General features: G+C 38.8%; 1 protein-coding gene across 1 annotated transcript in view; it reads left to right on the top strand.

The window, feature by feature from the left end:
- LOC107624740 (scopoletin glucosyltransferase) overlaps positions 15,429-16,687 on the top strand; it is a gene marked incomplete in the record, with an annotated part of 2,373 nt that continues 1,114 nt past the window's right edge. Inside the window, 2 exon segments of the mRNA XM_016327180.2 lie at positions 15,429-16,266; positions 16,491-16,687. Coding sequence (XP_016182666.1) covers positions 15,688-16,266; positions 16,491-16,687 — 776 coding nt within the window.

Here is a 16,687-nt window from a genome sequence, read left to right as displayed (position 1 = left end):
GCCGTTGGTGGCCTCCTTCGGATTGTCGGAGGGGAGCTTCTGACCGATCCGCTTATCGCGGAGGGTCGGTGAGTCGGGTTCTTGGACGGGTTAGTCGGTGGTGTTTTGTCAGTCTCGTAGTCCGTGTTGTAGTTGGTGTGACCTTTCCGTCTTCCTGCGCCCGTTTGGTTTCCCAATGCGTGCTGTCAGTTGATTTTTAAAGAGGGAATTTATTGCGGGGGAAACGTTCGGGTTGCCTTTCCAATTTTTCCCTTCCCTGTTCGTTGGTTACTGAGGGCATTTTCGATTTTTTCGCTCTTCAATTGTTTTTGGTTTTTGCTTTATTTTCCCTCGTCTGTTTCATTTTACCAGTCTTCCTAGTTTTGCATCTTCTTCACTCTCTACTATTTTGTTCTTCTTCTGTGTGTTCCTGCCTCTCTGTCTTGCTCTTCACTTTTATCAGCGGCTTTATCAGGTTGGTACTTTTTCTCTGTATCTTTCATTTTGTTTTTCTGTGTTTGGGTTGCGTTTGGCCGTGCTCTTGCCGCTGTTTCTTTGAAAATGAGGGTTTGTGTTTTCGCTTGGGGAAGGAAGAGCACCACTTGTAGGCTTAGTTTTTGGTAGGTGGTGGAGTTTTTCTTTTCTTCCGTAGTTTTTTGCCATGTAGTTTTTGGTTGGCTGATAGTGGTGCTCCACCTATTTTAGGCATGTCCCAGCGGAGAAGGGAGGGCGTGGCCGCTTCGTGATTCCGATGGGGGGGGTCCCCCGCCTTTATTATTGGGTGACCTCTGATGTTTGGGGGGCACCGTCTCGGATTACGGAGGCAGATCTCCAGCGGCTTCGCGATCAGGGCGCTGTGTTTGGGGTGGCGATGCCGAGCGCCAGTATGAGCTCGTCGTCCCCGGGGTTGATGAGAGGGTGTGTTATTTGAACCTAGACTCGCCGACCACTCCGGACTGGATGTGGGTATACGAGTCTATGTTCACGAGGCTTGGGGTGCGGTTGCCGTTTTCTCCCTTTGTTCAGGCTCTGCTGAGTCGTTGTTCCGTCGCTCCGTCTCAGTTGCATCCCAATAGTTGGGCGGCCGTTCGCACTTTTGAGCTTGTGTGCGAGTATTTAGAGCTTCCCGTTTCGATCAACGTTTTCCTTTTCCTTTTCTTGTGCACTCTTCCTACTAAGGAGGGAAAGCATAAGAAAGGGTATATGTCTTTTAGAGCTCAGCCGCATCGTCGTATATTCGGGCTGTACGAGGATTCCTTTCACGGATTCAAGAGGGGGTTTTTTATGGTGCGCCCTGCTCAGGGGCAGCATCCTTTTTGGTTGACACTAGAGGGGGAGCACCGTTTTCCGACCTACTGGAATTTCGGTGCCGGGCCGTTGTACTTGACGAAGGTTACTTATGAGGGCTTGTCCCTGGAGGATTGGGTTATTGCTAGTGTCCTCTGGCATCTTTTTAGGAAGCGCCTTTTGCATCCTCATGATGTCATGGGGGATCCCGAGGCTTGCCGTACTTTTCTTGGTGTGTTTTTTATCTTTTGGTTATTTTGTGGCGCTTCACCGAGTTTGGGACTTATGCTTTTTCCTTTTCTTTTCTTTTTCAGTTGAGATAGCTGGTGGTCTGACGACTCTTGCTAGGTTGAAAGCTCAGTTGGTCCAGGGGACCCCTTCTGGCGGCTCTCCGTCCACTCCCACTTCCCGCCCTGCCGATGACACTAGGGTTGTTTCTGAGGAACTCATTTTGACTGAGAGTGGTGTCCAAGGGTCGGGTCAAGGCTTGGGAGCAGCGGAAGTTGATGATGAGGTGGTTGTCGTCTCGCCGGAGGGTGCTTCATGGAAGCGAAGGCGGTCGGAGGATGTCGATAGTGAGAATTTGGTAGAGGGGGATACTGTGGTCCCGTCGGTGATGGATCACCGTTTTGATGCCCCGACCTTCATAGACCAGCACCTTATGCAGGGCATGAAGGAGTTCTTCTGTGAGTGTGATGTGGGTTTTCAGGCGAAGTCCCTTTATTGCTCTCTCCTCCGTTCTGCCGTAATTGTGCGGAAGGCCGAGCCTGTGATGGCTCAGGTGGGCCTTCTAGACAAGAAGCTGCGTCAGTCGTAGGCCAAGGTGGTGAAGCAGAGGGAGCAGCTTGCTGCTGCTGAGTCGGCGAGGGAGAGGACAGTGAAGGCATCTGAGGAGTCTGGTGCCGAGATCCTTCATCTGTCTGAAGTTGAGACTTCACTTTTATCTCAACTTGGGAAAGAGCGGAGGAAGGCTTCGGACGCCGAATCCCGAGCTGCCGTGCTTCTCTCTGAGGTAGGCATCTTGAAGACTGACCTGGCGGGTTTGACGGCCGAGGTTGAGGGGTTGAAGGGGGAGAAAGCGGTGTTATTGGCCGATGTACAAGGGACGATATCGGTGACTGAAGAGACGATGAGGGCCCAGGCTCGGGTGCTGGCTCCGGATGCCGATGTGTCTGTTATGGGGGCTTTTAAGACCGTTCAGGATGGTCGTATCGTTGATTTGTAGGGCTTTGTTCATGTATTGTGTTATGCTGACTTAAGTACTATGTAGTTTTTCTTTGATGTTTTGGCCGTGTGGCCGCAGTTTGTGACTTTGGATATTTGGTGTTTTCATATGACTGGCCGGTCAGGCAGCTTTATCGTTATTGAGCCGTGTTATTGACTCTTAGATTTTCGAGTGGTCGCTTTTGGGCCGGTCGGGCCTTTTATCTTGTAAGCCGTTTGCGTTGGCTTTGGTTAGTCGTGCCTGAGTCGTTGTAACTTAAGACGTTCGGAAGGCCGTTTAATCGTGTATTATGGATATCCGTTTTTGGGCCTCGAGGGTGATTAGTCCCCGATGTTGGCCGTTTGCTCTTTAAATTATTTTCTACGGTGCATACTATTTATTAAAACTTGACATGTTTCTAAATTTTGTATTTAAATATTTATAAAATAGGGAATTAAAAATTGAGCATCGTAGCACCAGCTAGAGATATTTTGAAAGAAGGGCTTGTATTGTATGAAAAGTCGAAATAGGGTTGACATACAACTTACAATTATCAAATAAGTTAGGTTTAAATACGATTTTAGTCTTTATGAAATTAATTATTCTTTACGTACAAGCATTTTTTCATACAAGTCATTTATATTCATGCGTCCTCGTTCTTTGTTACTGCACGTTCTTCTTCTTCTTCATTTTTCTCTCGTTATCGTCGTCTCCAACACCACCTCCTCCTCTTAATGTTGCTAATATTCACTTCACTCATTTTATTAAATATTCATGTCAAATTTTACCGTGAGACAATATTATACCATTTAAAACTTTTTAAAATTAAAATAGGACATTTAAAAGATTACATATTAAATTAAAATTTGATCCAAACTTTAGAACTAAAATAATATTTTATCCTAAATTTTACATTAGTCAAGAATGAATTAAGATAAAAATATATATATAAAATATAAAGATTAATAATTTTTGTCTTAAAAAGTGATTTTTTTTATAGACAAAGTGAATGTTTGTCAATTTACGTACAAAAATGTTATGTATATATTAAAATTATTTTTTCGTATATATTTATATAAATATATGCGTTGATTAATTTATTTTTAATGTCTATTTTATATTTTAATATGTATTTTATATTAGTGATTAATTTTGGTTATATCTTATAATATACTTATATAAAAATATATTTTAAGTGAATGTTGAACTAAAGACTTCTCACTAAATACAAAAGATCCTTAGTCATTAAAAGAAGATCATTAATTGATAATTTAATAAACTTTTTTTACATAAAAGTCAGTTCTATTTTAAATTATCATCAAGTTATATAATAACGTTGCATTTTTTTGTAACCCACGGGTAGGGTCGAGTACCCGCGGGTTAAGAGCGGGTAGGGTTAGGGTTGAGATATTCTCAATCCACGGGTAGGGAAGGGTTGAGTTTATATAAAAATCTCAACCCGCGGGTAGGGTTAGGGTTGACTCCAAACCCTACCCTACCCTACCCTACCTATTGCCATCCCTACTTCCACCTTATCCCATGACAACAATAAAGAAGTCTTACGGCCCACAAATTCAGCCCAACAGAATACACAAATTCAGTTATAATTTTAGTCTTTATTATTATCTTATCTTTATTTATCCTTATCTTATCTTTATCTTTCATAAACCAATGTTCTATATATATATTTAGTTTTACCTTCATAGTTTACATTTTCAATCAATCAACAATCAATAAAATTTCTTTATCTTTTCTTTCTTTATTCTTTCACAATTTTATTATCTTTGTATATTCTTTATGTACTCTTTCTGTTTTATTATGGTATAGCTCTGTTGAGCTCCATGAATAAATCAACCAATTTAGATCTTAAAACTCCTTTAACCTCCCCCTCACTATGAAGTTATTATCTTTGCATACTCTTTATATACTCTTTCTGTTTTATTAAATAGTCACATTTTTTAGTATAAATTTAAAATAAAACATATCTATTTTGGCAAAGAAAATTTAAATGCATTTACAATTTATAGTATTTAATAGGTAGTTACTTGTGTGAAATGTGAATATAGTGACACTTGATGAGCAGTATTTTTGTGCTTGCTTTAGAAACACCAAAAATGGTTGCAAAATCCAATTGTCATTTTCTATTCCTATGTAGAAACACCAAAAAGTGGTTGCAAAATTCAATTGTCATTTTCTATTTTTGCATATTCAGTATCAATGAGATTGAGATAGATCTAAATAGGCTTATTAATTATTCTGTTAGTCTTTATATTTTCACTAAATTTTTAATTAAGTTTTTATATTTTTTTTCAATTAGATTCTTACACTACTTTAATTTTATAATAAAGTCTTTTCTAATTAATTATAAAATTAAAAATAATATAAGGACACAATTGAAAAAAAATATAAGAATCTAATTAAAACAAAAAGTTTCTTTTAGAAAGATGTACTCTTGTGTACTCTATCAATGGGAGATCGTGGGAGAGAGAGGGGGTGGAAAAACACAAGGTGGGATAGAGTTAGGCAACCATATCACGTAAGAGGTCAGTGGGTTTGGAATTGGGAAGAGTATCGCGATTGAAGAATGACTCTTTTACCATTTTTGTTGATAACCTACCTAATGATGCGTCGAAAAAAATTGTTTCATCTGTTTAAGTGTACAGGCTGTAAACCCTGGTTAAATTAGTAGATAATTAGTCGATAAATTAGTTTTTAATAAGGAAGATTAGAAATGTGAATATTATATCAAATTAGGGTAGAGCTCATCGAAACGAGAACTTTGACACTAATTTCGAAGAAAACGGTCCAAAATTGGACCAAAAAGATCGAACTGGTTGAACCGGGCCCAAACTGAACTGTCGGTTCAATCGGACCAGCCCATTAAAAAGAGCCACGGGCTCTTCTTTCTCTCATTTCCTCAACGACGCAGCTGAGCTCAAGGGAGAGAAAAGGAACGCCGAACCCTTACGGCAAAGTTCCAACTCGCGTAACTTCTCCGTCTCAGCTCCAATCGCCGCACCGTTTACGGCCACGCGTTCACCGCGTCGAGCTCTACATTTCTACTGGAACAATTTCACTGGTAACTTGTTTAATCACTCTCAGCCCTCTTTTCTCCCAATTTTCAAATTTTTAATGGGAAGGTTGAATTTCTTTGATTTCTGATGTTTTAGGATCCAATTAGCTTGAGAAAAATATTCACTCTTGCTTATGTGAAGCTTGGGTAAGGTGAGTATACGATAATTCTATTTTATTTTCATTGAATTTGAGCTTTAAGTATTAAATTGGATATATATGTGTTATGAATGTGTATTAGGTTGTGAATAAATAATTGGAACTTGAAATTGTGAATACTGGAACTTGGAGGAAGCGGATTAGTTAAGGTTTTGAGGGCTGTGTTCTTTTAGGAAAATTGTCTTGGAATAATACTTGGGAATCGGCTAAGGTATGGTTTAGTTTTCTTGCATTTAATATATAATGTTCTGTGAAAACTTAGGCTAGATGACCATAGGATAAGTTGGATTGCATGTGTATATTTAATGCTTAGTATCCTGTTGATGAATATGGTTGGTTTGGTGCTTGTCGATTAACTGGTGATTTGGCGAATTATTGATTTGAGGTATAATTATTGTGGAGGTTGTTGTGGTAATGAGGTATTTTGTGTTAAAAGCCTAGGATTTGTGAACTATGATTCTTAGTTAAATTTTGGTTGTTGGATTTGAATATTGTATTAGTATAATTGTTTATCTGAGGTAGATTTATTATGGTGATTGTTATGATGATGAGGAAGGGTAAGTTGAATTGAAAAGAATGCAGGTTTGGACCCAAAAAGGGTGGCAAAGTCCGAGTTTTAGAGGAGATGCTGTCGAAATTTTATAAAAAAAATTAGAGATTTTGTTTATATGATTATTTATAAAGATTTAGATTCAAAGGTTATATGGTTTGATTTTGAGTTATTAAGAAAATGAGCATGTTTTAAGTTTGATTCATTTGAAAAAGAATGAATTATGTTTTCAATTGGAATTATTGATGGACGGAATGGGATGTGTGATAATGAAGGTTAAGGATTGAATATGATTGACGTATAATGATGAATGAGATGCGATTGAGAATGATGTGGATGTTGATGAATTATAATTGAATTATTTATATGGCTTATGAATTTGGATAATCTGATATACAAGATTCCCTGGATTAAGTGTCGTGGCTTGCCACCATGTGTACCAGGTTGAAAACTCGATACTCTGTTGATCCTACGACGTAAGTGTGACCGGGCACTATATAAATTCCCGGGAATGTTACCCCCATTGAGCAATATTGATTATTTGAGAAAAAGCTATGCATAGACTCTTAGGGTTACACGTCGGGGGACAGTCTAAGTACAATTCAGACTTATCGGGTTGGCTGGATAACCGACAGATGAGCCTCATTAGTCATAGGACAGGCATGCATCATACGCATATTACTTGAATTACTTGCTTGTGTTTTAATTGGGTGTGTCTATCTGTATTTGCCATGCTAAATGTGTATTTGTTACCTGCAGTAGTTGTAACCTTCTTGTGTTTGTCTTTATTTGTCTATTTGTCTGTGAAAATGCATGATGGAGTTGGAGGTATGGAGGAATGGCAGTATAGGACTTAGATTTAAGGTTAAATTAAGTTAGGTTTAAATATTCTTAGAAAACCACCTTTTATGACTTCTGTTTAATACTTTAAGCTCTATAATCTGAGTGTCGGCGTTCTAGGATTGCCTCTGGCATTTCCAGGACCTTATATATTATGTGTGTGGCACCTTTACCATACTAAGAACCTCCGGTTCTCATTCCGTACTATGTTGTTGTTTTTCAGATGCAGGTCGAGAGGCATCTCGTTAGGTGTCTGGACTCTTGAAGCGGAGTGGTTACAGGGTTACTTTGTTATGCTATGATGTATATATATATATGTACTTGGTTTTCTCTCCGCATAACTTGTTCTTTTGATCCTCTTAGAGGTTTATGGAGAGGTAGGATTGTGTATATGTACTTTTGGGTTTTGGATATGTATGTATATATATGTAAATATTCTCCGGCCAGTCTTGACTTCGCAGGCTGAGTCAAGAGCTTGTTATTTTGTATCTTTGGCACTATATTCCTACTTCTGTCATCTTATGTCTAGTAGTTATGGTTTTCTTAGCACGCAAGTCAACTCGTTCCTTGAGCGTTGCGCTTTTGTTTTGCGATTTTTATTTCCTCTATTCTTCAAGGCTCCTAGCATATTATAATTCTTCTGCTATTATATGCACTCATTTTATTTTAGAAGTCATAATACCACATCACCTCTGTTTTACGACTTAAGCGTAAAACTTTGTGTGGTAGGGTGTTACATTATGGTATCAGAGCAGTTCGTTCCTATAGAGCCTGAAAGACGGACTGATTATACTTCTATGCATTCTCTGTATATGTGTTTATGTGCTATTAGGATATCTGATTGATTTATATGGCATAAACGTTTGTGAGCATGCATTTGGAACTTAAAGCATTAGACCTGCGATATTGAGACTAATCAACTTAATATCACTTGTTTGGTGTGTATAGGGACCAGATGTCGACTCGCGGACGCGGTCGCGAGCGATGTAGAGGTAGGACAGGCAGCGCTACTCCTGCCCCCATAGGGACTGATCCAGTAGACTTTATGGCTACCCTGGGAAATATGGCTGCAGCTATGCAGGCGACAGCCGAGGCATTGGGTAATCAGATAAACCAAGATAATCATGGGAACAATAATGATGAGGACGGTCCTATGACGCTTGCTACATTTCTGAAAGTTCACCGTCCGACCTTCAGGGGAACCTCAAATCCCACTGATGTAGGTAATTGGATTCAGGATATGGAAAGGGCGTTACAGGCACAGCAGGTTCCTGAAGAGCAATGGGTTGAGTTTGGAACTTATCAGTTGCAAGGTGAAGCTCAGTATTGGTGGCAGGAAACACGACGTATCCTGCAGTCTGATGGTGCTGCAATTCCTTGGGAGATTTTTCGGACAGAGTTCTATAAGAAGTACTTTCCTAATTCAGCCAGAAATGCCAAGGAACTTGAATTAATACAGTTAAAGCAAGGACAAATGACTGTTGCTGAGTATACTAGCAAATTTGAGGAGTTATGTCGTTTTTCTCGTATCTGTCAAGGTGCGCCTGAAGATTTTGCTGAATGGAAATGTATTAAGTATGAAGGAGGTCTTCGGAGCGATATTCTGAGCTTCGTTGCCTCAATGGAGATCACGGTGTTTTCTGAATTGGTGAATAAGAGTAGGGTGGCTGAGGATTGTGTGAGGAAGGCGGCAGCAGAGAAAGGAAGTTTGAGGGTGCCTTTTTAGAGGCCTTCTAGGAGAAACTTTGCTCTGAGAGGTAGGAATTTCAAGCATGGAGGCTTTGTTCTGCAGCAGACTCAGGGTCAAGGTAATTACAGAAGACCGAATACTAATGCTAGTCAAGGAAAAAGGTTTGGAAAGCAGCCACAGCAAGATCTGAATTGTCAGAAGTGCAGAAAGTATCATCCTGGAGTTCTGTGCAGACTAGGACTTGGAGTATGCTATTCCTGTGGACAGCCCGGGCATATAGCCAGTAATTGTCCAGAGAAGAAGTATGAGACTGGTAGGGTGCAGCAGCCGGGGAGAGTATACACCACTTCTACCATAGGTGCTGAGGGATCTAAGACACTGATTAGATGTAATTGTGAAATAGCTGGTAAAATCTTAAATGCTTTATTTGATTCAGGAGCAAGTCATTCATTTATTGCATTTGAAAAGGCCCATGAATTAGGATTGAGAATGGTAGTTTTAGATTACGATTTGAAAGTATATAATGCTACTCATGAAGCTATGGTGACTAGGATAGGATGTCCACAAGTTCCCTTTCGAGTACAACAGCGTGAATTTGTACATGATTTGATTTGTTTGCCTATGACTGGTCTTGATCTCATCTTGGGATTGGATTGGTTATCCAAGAATCATGTTTTGCTTGATTGTTTTGAGAAGTCAGTACAGTTTATGCCGGAAGGGTCAAAAGTACCGGTTGTGGTGAATAGTTACTATTTGAATTCTATGATAGTAAATTGTTCTGGAACTGAATGTCAGGGTATTATGTTATTAACTGCGGGAGTATCAGGTGATGATCAGAGTTTAGAGCAGATTCCAGTTGTATGTGAATTTCCAAATGTATTTCCAGATGATATTAATGAATTTCCACCTAACCAGGAAGTGGAATTCGCAATTGAGTTGGTGCTTGGAACCAGTCCGATTTCAATTACTCCTTATAGGATGTCACCTTTAGAAATGGCTGAACTGAAAGTTCAGCTGGAAGATCTGTTGGGTAAGCATTTTATCCGACCAAGTGTTTCTCTGTGGGGAGCGCCAGTGTTACTGGTAAAGAAGAAGGACGGGAGTATGTGGTTGTGTGTCGATTATCGGCAATTGAATAAGATCACTGTGAAAAATAAATATCCATTGCCTAGAATCGATGATCTAATAGATCAGTTACAGGGTGCCGGTGTGTTTTCTAAGATTGACCTGCGATCCGGATATCATCAAATAAGGGTTAGAGACGAGGATATTCCAAAAACTGCTTTCAGGATGCATTATGGTCATTATGAGTATACAGTGATGTCTTTTGGGTTAACTAATGCCCCAGCAGTATTTATGGATTATATGAACAGAATTTTCTGACCGTATCTGGACAAGTTTGTTATTGTCTTCATTGATGATATTCTTGTTTATTCTAAGTCTGAAGAGGAACATGCTGATCACTTGCGAACTGTGCTGCAAATTTTGAGAGACAGGAAGTTATATGCTAAGTTATCTAAATGTGAGTTCTGGAAGAGTGAAGTGAAGTTTCTCGGCCACGTAGTGAGTAAGCAGGGGATAGCTGTGGATCCTGCTAAGGTGGAAGCAGTGATGAATTAGGAGCGACCAACTTCAGTGACAGAGATTAGGAGTTTTCTAGGTTTGGTGGGGTATTATCGTAGATTTATTAAGGGATTTTCACAGCTCGCCTTACCTTTAACTAAATTGACTAGGAGGGATACGCCTTTTGTCTGGACTCCGGAATGTGAAGAGAATTTCCAAGAATTGAAGCATAGGTTGACTACTCCACCTGTATTGGTATTACCTGAACCAAGTGAACCGTTTGAAGTGTACTGTGATGCATCTCTGAAAGGGTTGGGGTGCGTTCTGATGCAGCACCAGAATGTTGTAGCATACGCCTCACGGCAATTAAGACCGCATAAAATGAACTATCCGATACATGATTTGGAACTTGCTGCTGTTGTGTTTGCTTTAAAGATTTGGAGGCACTACATCTATGGTATTAAGTTTCATGTTTTCTCAGACCATAAGAGTTTGAAGTATCTTTTTTAGCAGAAAGAGTTGAATATGCGTCAGAGAAGGTGGATGGAGCTTCTGAAAGATTATGATTTTGAATTGAATTATCATCCAGGAAAAGCGAACGTTGTGGTGGACGCTTTGAGTAGAAAGTCTTTATATGCAGCTTGGATGATGCTACGGGAGGAAGAGTTACTGAAGGCATTTCAAGGTTTGAATTTGAGAGTTAGAGAAGAATCTGGAATTTTGTCTTTGAGTCAGTTGCAGATTTCACGTGATTTTAAATCAGAACTTCTGAAGGCTCATCAAGATAATGAAGCGTTATGTAAGGTATTACCAGCAGTTGAACAGAGAAAACAGTGGAGAGTGTCAGAAGGACAGGATGGTTTGTAGAGGTTCAAGAACCGGATTATTGTGCCAGATATCGGAGACCTACGACAGAGTATTTTGAAGGAAGCTCATAAGAGTGGATTCTCAATTCACCTGGGGAGTACTAAAATGTATCAGAATTTGAAAGCGATGTTCTGGTGGCCAGGTATGAAGAATGATGTGGCATTACATGTATCTAAATGTTTAACGTGTCAGAATGTTAAGATTGAGCATCAGAGACCATCAAGGACTCTTCAGCCTTTAGAGATTCCACAATGAAAATGGGAGAGTATTGCAATGGACTTTGTGATAGGTTTGCCTAGGACCTGTTCTGGCTGTGACGCTATTTGGGTGGTTGTGGATCGACTGACAAAATCAACTCACTTTCTTCCTATCCGAATAAGTTGTACAATGAAAGAATTAGCTCGAATGTATATTAAAGAGATTGTCAGGTTGCATGGCGTGCCTTCTACCATTATATCTGACAGGGATCCTCGCTTTACATTAAGATTCTGGGGAGCTTTTCAGCGTGCATTTGGGACTCAGTTAAGCTTGAGTACTGCGTATCACCCTCAGACAGATGGTCAGTCAGAAAGAACTATTCAGACCTTGGAGGATATGCTAAGGGCTTGTGTTTTGGACCAGCCAGCAAGCTGGGATCGGTATATGCCATTAGTAGAGTTTGCTTATAATAATAGCTATCATGCAAGCATCGGAATGGCTCCATATAAGGCTCTGTATGGCAAAAAATGTCAATCTCCGTTGTGTTGGTATAAAACTGGAGAAAGGAGTTTATTAGGGCCTGAGATGATAGCTGAAACTACTGAACAGATAAAAAAGATTCTTAGTCGAATGCTTATAGCCCAGAGCCGCCAAAAAAGTTATGCTGATCAGAGGCAAAAGCCTTTAGAATTTGAGGAAGTGGAGCATTTTTTTTGAAAGTTACACCAACCACTGGAGTGGGAAGAGCTATTAAGACTAAGAAACTAAATCCCTGTTATATTGGACTGTTTGAGATCCTGAAGAGAATTGGGCCAGTGGCTTATAGAATTGCCTTATCGCCGTATCTTTCAAATTTGCACGATGTGTTTCATGTATCACAACTTCGGAAGTATACTCCTGACGCAAGTCATGTTCTAGAACCGGAACCAATTCAAGTAAGAGAAGATCTAACACTCCCAGTAATTCCGGTGAGAATTGATGACATCAGTATTAAACGATTACGTGGGAAGGAAGTATCATTGGTAAAAGTAGCTTGGAGTCAAGCTGGTATCGAGGAACATACCTGGGAGCTCGAATCAGATATGCGAAAGGACTATCCACATCTCTTTTCAGGTAACTAGATTTGAATTTTGAGGGCAAAATTCTTTATTAGGTGGGTAAGATGTAAACTCCGGTTAAATTAGTAGATAATTAGTCAATAAATTAGTTTTTAATAAGGAGGATTAGAAATGCGAATATTATATCAAATTAGGGTAGAGCTCATCGAAACGAGAATTTTGACACTAATTTCGAAGAAAACGGTCTAAAATTGGACCGAAAGGACCGAACCGGTTGAACTGGGCCCAGACCGAGCTGTCAGTTCAACCAGACCAGCACATTAAAAAGAGACACGGGCTCTTCTTTCTCTCATTTCCTCAATGACGCAGCTGAGCTCCAGGGAGAGAAAAGGAACGCGGAACCCTTACGACAAAGTTCCAACTCCCATAACTTCTCCGTCTGAGCTCCAATCGCCGAACCGTTTGCGGCCACGCGTTCACTGCATCGAGCTCTACATTTCTACAGGAACAATTTCACTGGTAACTTTTTTAATCACTCTCAGCCCTATTTTCCCCCAATTTTCGAATTTTTAATGGGAAGGTTGAATTTCTTTGATTTCTGATGTTTTAGGATCCAATTAGCTTGAGAAAAACGTTCACTCTTGCTTATGTAAAGTTTGGGTAAGGTGAGCATACGATAATTCTATTTTATTTTCATTGAATTTGAGCTTTAAGTATTAAATTGGATATATATGTGTTATGAATGTGTATTAGGTTGTGAATAAATAATTGGAGCTTGAAATTGTGAATACTGGAACTTGGAGGAAGCGAATTAGTTGAGGTTTTGAGGGCTGTGTTCTTTTAGGAAAATTGTCTTGGAATAATACTTGGGAATCGGCTAAGGTATGGTTTAGGTTTCTTGCATTTAATATATAATGTTCTGTGAAAACTTAGGCTAGATGACCATAGGATAAGTTGGATTGCATGTGTATATTTAATGCTTAGTATCCTGTTGATGAACATGGTCGGTTTGGTGCTTGTTGATTAACTGGTGATTTGGCGAATTATTGATTTGAGGTATAACTATTGTGGAGGTTGTTGTGATAATGAGGTATTTTGTGTTAAAAGCCTAGGATTTGTGAACTATGATTCTTAGTTGAATTTTGGTTGTTGGATTTGAATATTGTATTAGTATAATTGTTTATCTGAGGTAGATTTATTGTGGTGATTGTTATGATGATGAGGAAGGGTAAGTTGAATTGAAAAGAATGCAGGTTTGGACCCGAAAAGGGTGACAAAGTTCGAGTTTTAGAGGAGATGCTGCCGAAATTTTATAAAAAAAATTAGAGATTTTGTTTATATGATTATTTATAAAGATTTAGATTCAAAGGTTATATGGTTTGATTTTGAGTTATTAAGAAAATGAGTATTTTTAAGTTTGATTCATTTGGAAAGAATGAATTATGTTTTGAATTGGAATTATTGATGGACGGAATGGGAGTGTGATAATGAAGGTTAAGAATTGAATATGATTGACGTATAATGATGAATGAGATGCGATTGAGAATGATGTGGATGTTGATGAATTCTAATTGAATTATTTATATGGCTTATGAATTTGAATAATCTGAGATACAAGATTCTCTGGATTAAGTGTCGTGGCTTGCCACCACGTGTACCAGGTTGAAAACTCGATACGCTGTTGACCCTACGACGTAAGTGTGACCGGGCACTATATAAATTCCCGGGAATGTTACCCCCATTGAGCAATATTGATTATTTGAGAAAAAGCTATGCATAGACTCTTGAGGATGTACGTCGAGGGACAGTCTAAGGACAATTCAAACTTGTCGGGTTGGCTGGATAACCGACAGATGAGCCTCATCAGCCATAGGACAGGCATGCATCATACACATATTACTTGAATTACTTGCTTGTGTTTTAATTGGGTGTGCCTATCTATATTTGCCATGCTAAATGTGTATTTGTTACCTGCAGTAGTTGTAACCTTCTTGTGTTTGCCTTTATCTGTCTATTTGTCTGTGAAAATGCATGATGGAGTTGGAGGTATGGAGGAATGGCAGTATAGGACTTAGATTTAAGGTTAAGTTAGGTTTAAATATTCTTAGAAAACCACCTTTTTATGCCTTCTGTTTAATAGTTTGAATATGTTAGGTTTTATCTCTTTAAACTAAATTAATAATTCTATTTGATATCTTTATACTAAAATACACTATGAGTAGGCTACTAATACTAAATGAAATAAAACATAATAGAATTATTAATTTAATTTAAAGAGATAAAAAATTAAATTTGTTATTAGTAAAAAAAAAATTTACTATATATCAAATAATGTGTTCATTAGTTTTCACTTTATTGTGAAAATTAGCTAGATCATAATACTAATAGTATATCATAGGGTTATTATTATTAATGTATTAATTGAATTTTAATGTTTATTATTTATATATTTAAAAATTATATTTAAAAATTATTGTTATTGCTATTGCTATTGTTATAAAAAAATCGATTTTATTCTAGTTTATTAAGAAATTAAAAAATAATTGGTTCATTAATAATTAAAAATATTGTTTAAAGAATAATAAAGACAAATAAACTCCTAACCAATTTAAATTTAGAGACAACTAGGTTCCTGTCCATTTTTTAACCTGACACGTCAGCAATTTTCGTCGAGTTTTTGCCGAAAAACTGACAGAATAACCGGGTTGGCAGACAGAATACAAGGTCAGGGATCGTAATGGAACGTATTTTTGGTTAAGGATCGTCTTGTCATTTTGAAAAATGAACAAAGACCAAAGTGATACTTTACTCTATTTTTTATGATAATGTTTTTTAAAATATATTTTAAAATTCATGTTAATAAGAATTTATATTTTAATATATGCTCGTGCAACGCATGCCGAAGAGGTTCCTGAATCAATGCGCTTCTGCCCGGCTGCTATGCCAAGTGGAAGAAACACTATAATGTCTAGCATAAACACCATTCGGCTAGAGATTTTAGATTTATACACCATTCGGCTAGAGATTTTAGATTCGGCCAAGAGTAATTTGACTGGTTTTTGGCTTATAACTCTTGTTCCTAACATTGTTGTTTATTTAATATTTAACCTGAACTCGTGCAAAACGCGCCCTGCAACTTCAATCTTTAATCTTCTACTATATATGAACAGAACAAACCACAGCCAAATTCTATAGTAAAATTACCAACATTACAACAACAATGGGCAAGGAGAACCGCCAACTTCATGTTCTTTTCTTCCCGTTCTTTGCTAACGGTCACATAATCCCATGCGTTGACTTAGCCAGAGTCTTCGCCGCAAGAGGAGTGACATCCACCATAGTCACCACCACACACAACGCACCCTTCATCTCAAGAACGATAGGAAAATCCCAAATTACCCTCAGAACCATCAAGTTCCCGCCACCAGAGGAAACTGGCTTGCCTGAAGGCTGCGAGAATTCAGAGTCGGCATTCGCACCGGATAAGCTCATCAAGTTCATGAAAGCCACCGTGCTCCTTCAACACCCATTCGAGCAAGTGCTGCAAGAACTGCATCCGAATTGTGTTGTTGCAGATATGTTCTTCCCTTGGGCCACAGACTCCGCCGCCAAATTCGGGATTCCAAGGATCGTGTTCCATGGGTTGGGCTTCTTCCCCTTGTGCGTTTCCGCTTGCATCAGAACTTACAAGCCACAAGACAAGGTTTCATCCTACACAGAACCTTTCTTGGTTCCCAACCTTCCCGGCGACATAACTCTGACCAAGATGCAGTTGCCACAAATCCCTCGAGATGACGAGGTCTCTTATTATGCATCGAATACTGTTATTTTCACGGTGGAGACTCCAGTTATTTTGATATGAAGTTGATTGATCAAAGCCATTAAATAATTCAACGTATTAGAATCTTGATATGAAAATAACTCCACATAGTTTCTACCAATCTTCACCTTCTTAAATTAACAAGTTGTTTAATATATTGTATTTAGTATTCAGTACTCAGTAGTAGTATTTGTGCAACATAGGTATTCTGCAAGTTGCTTGATGATTCCAACGAATCGGAGTTGAAGAGCTTTGGTGTGATCGCCAACAGCTTCTACGAACTGGAACCAGTTTACGCCGATCATTACACCAAGGAGCTTGGCAGAAGAGCATGGTCGTTGGGTCCAGTTTCTCTATGCAAGAGGGAGACGGAGGAAAAAGCAAGCAGAGGAAGCGAAGC

This window comes from Arachis ipaensis, chromosome B02 (genome assembly GCF_000816755.2).
Source record: "Arachis ipaensis cultivar K30076 chromosome B02, Araip1.1, whole genome shotgun sequence".
Taxonomy (NCBI): domain Eukaryota; kingdom Viridiplantae; phylum Streptophyta; class Magnoliopsida; order Fabales; family Fabaceae; genus Arachis; species Arachis ipaensis.
Note: the sequence above shows the minus strand (reverse complement) of the source record. Positions and strands in the feature narration are given on the sequence as shown.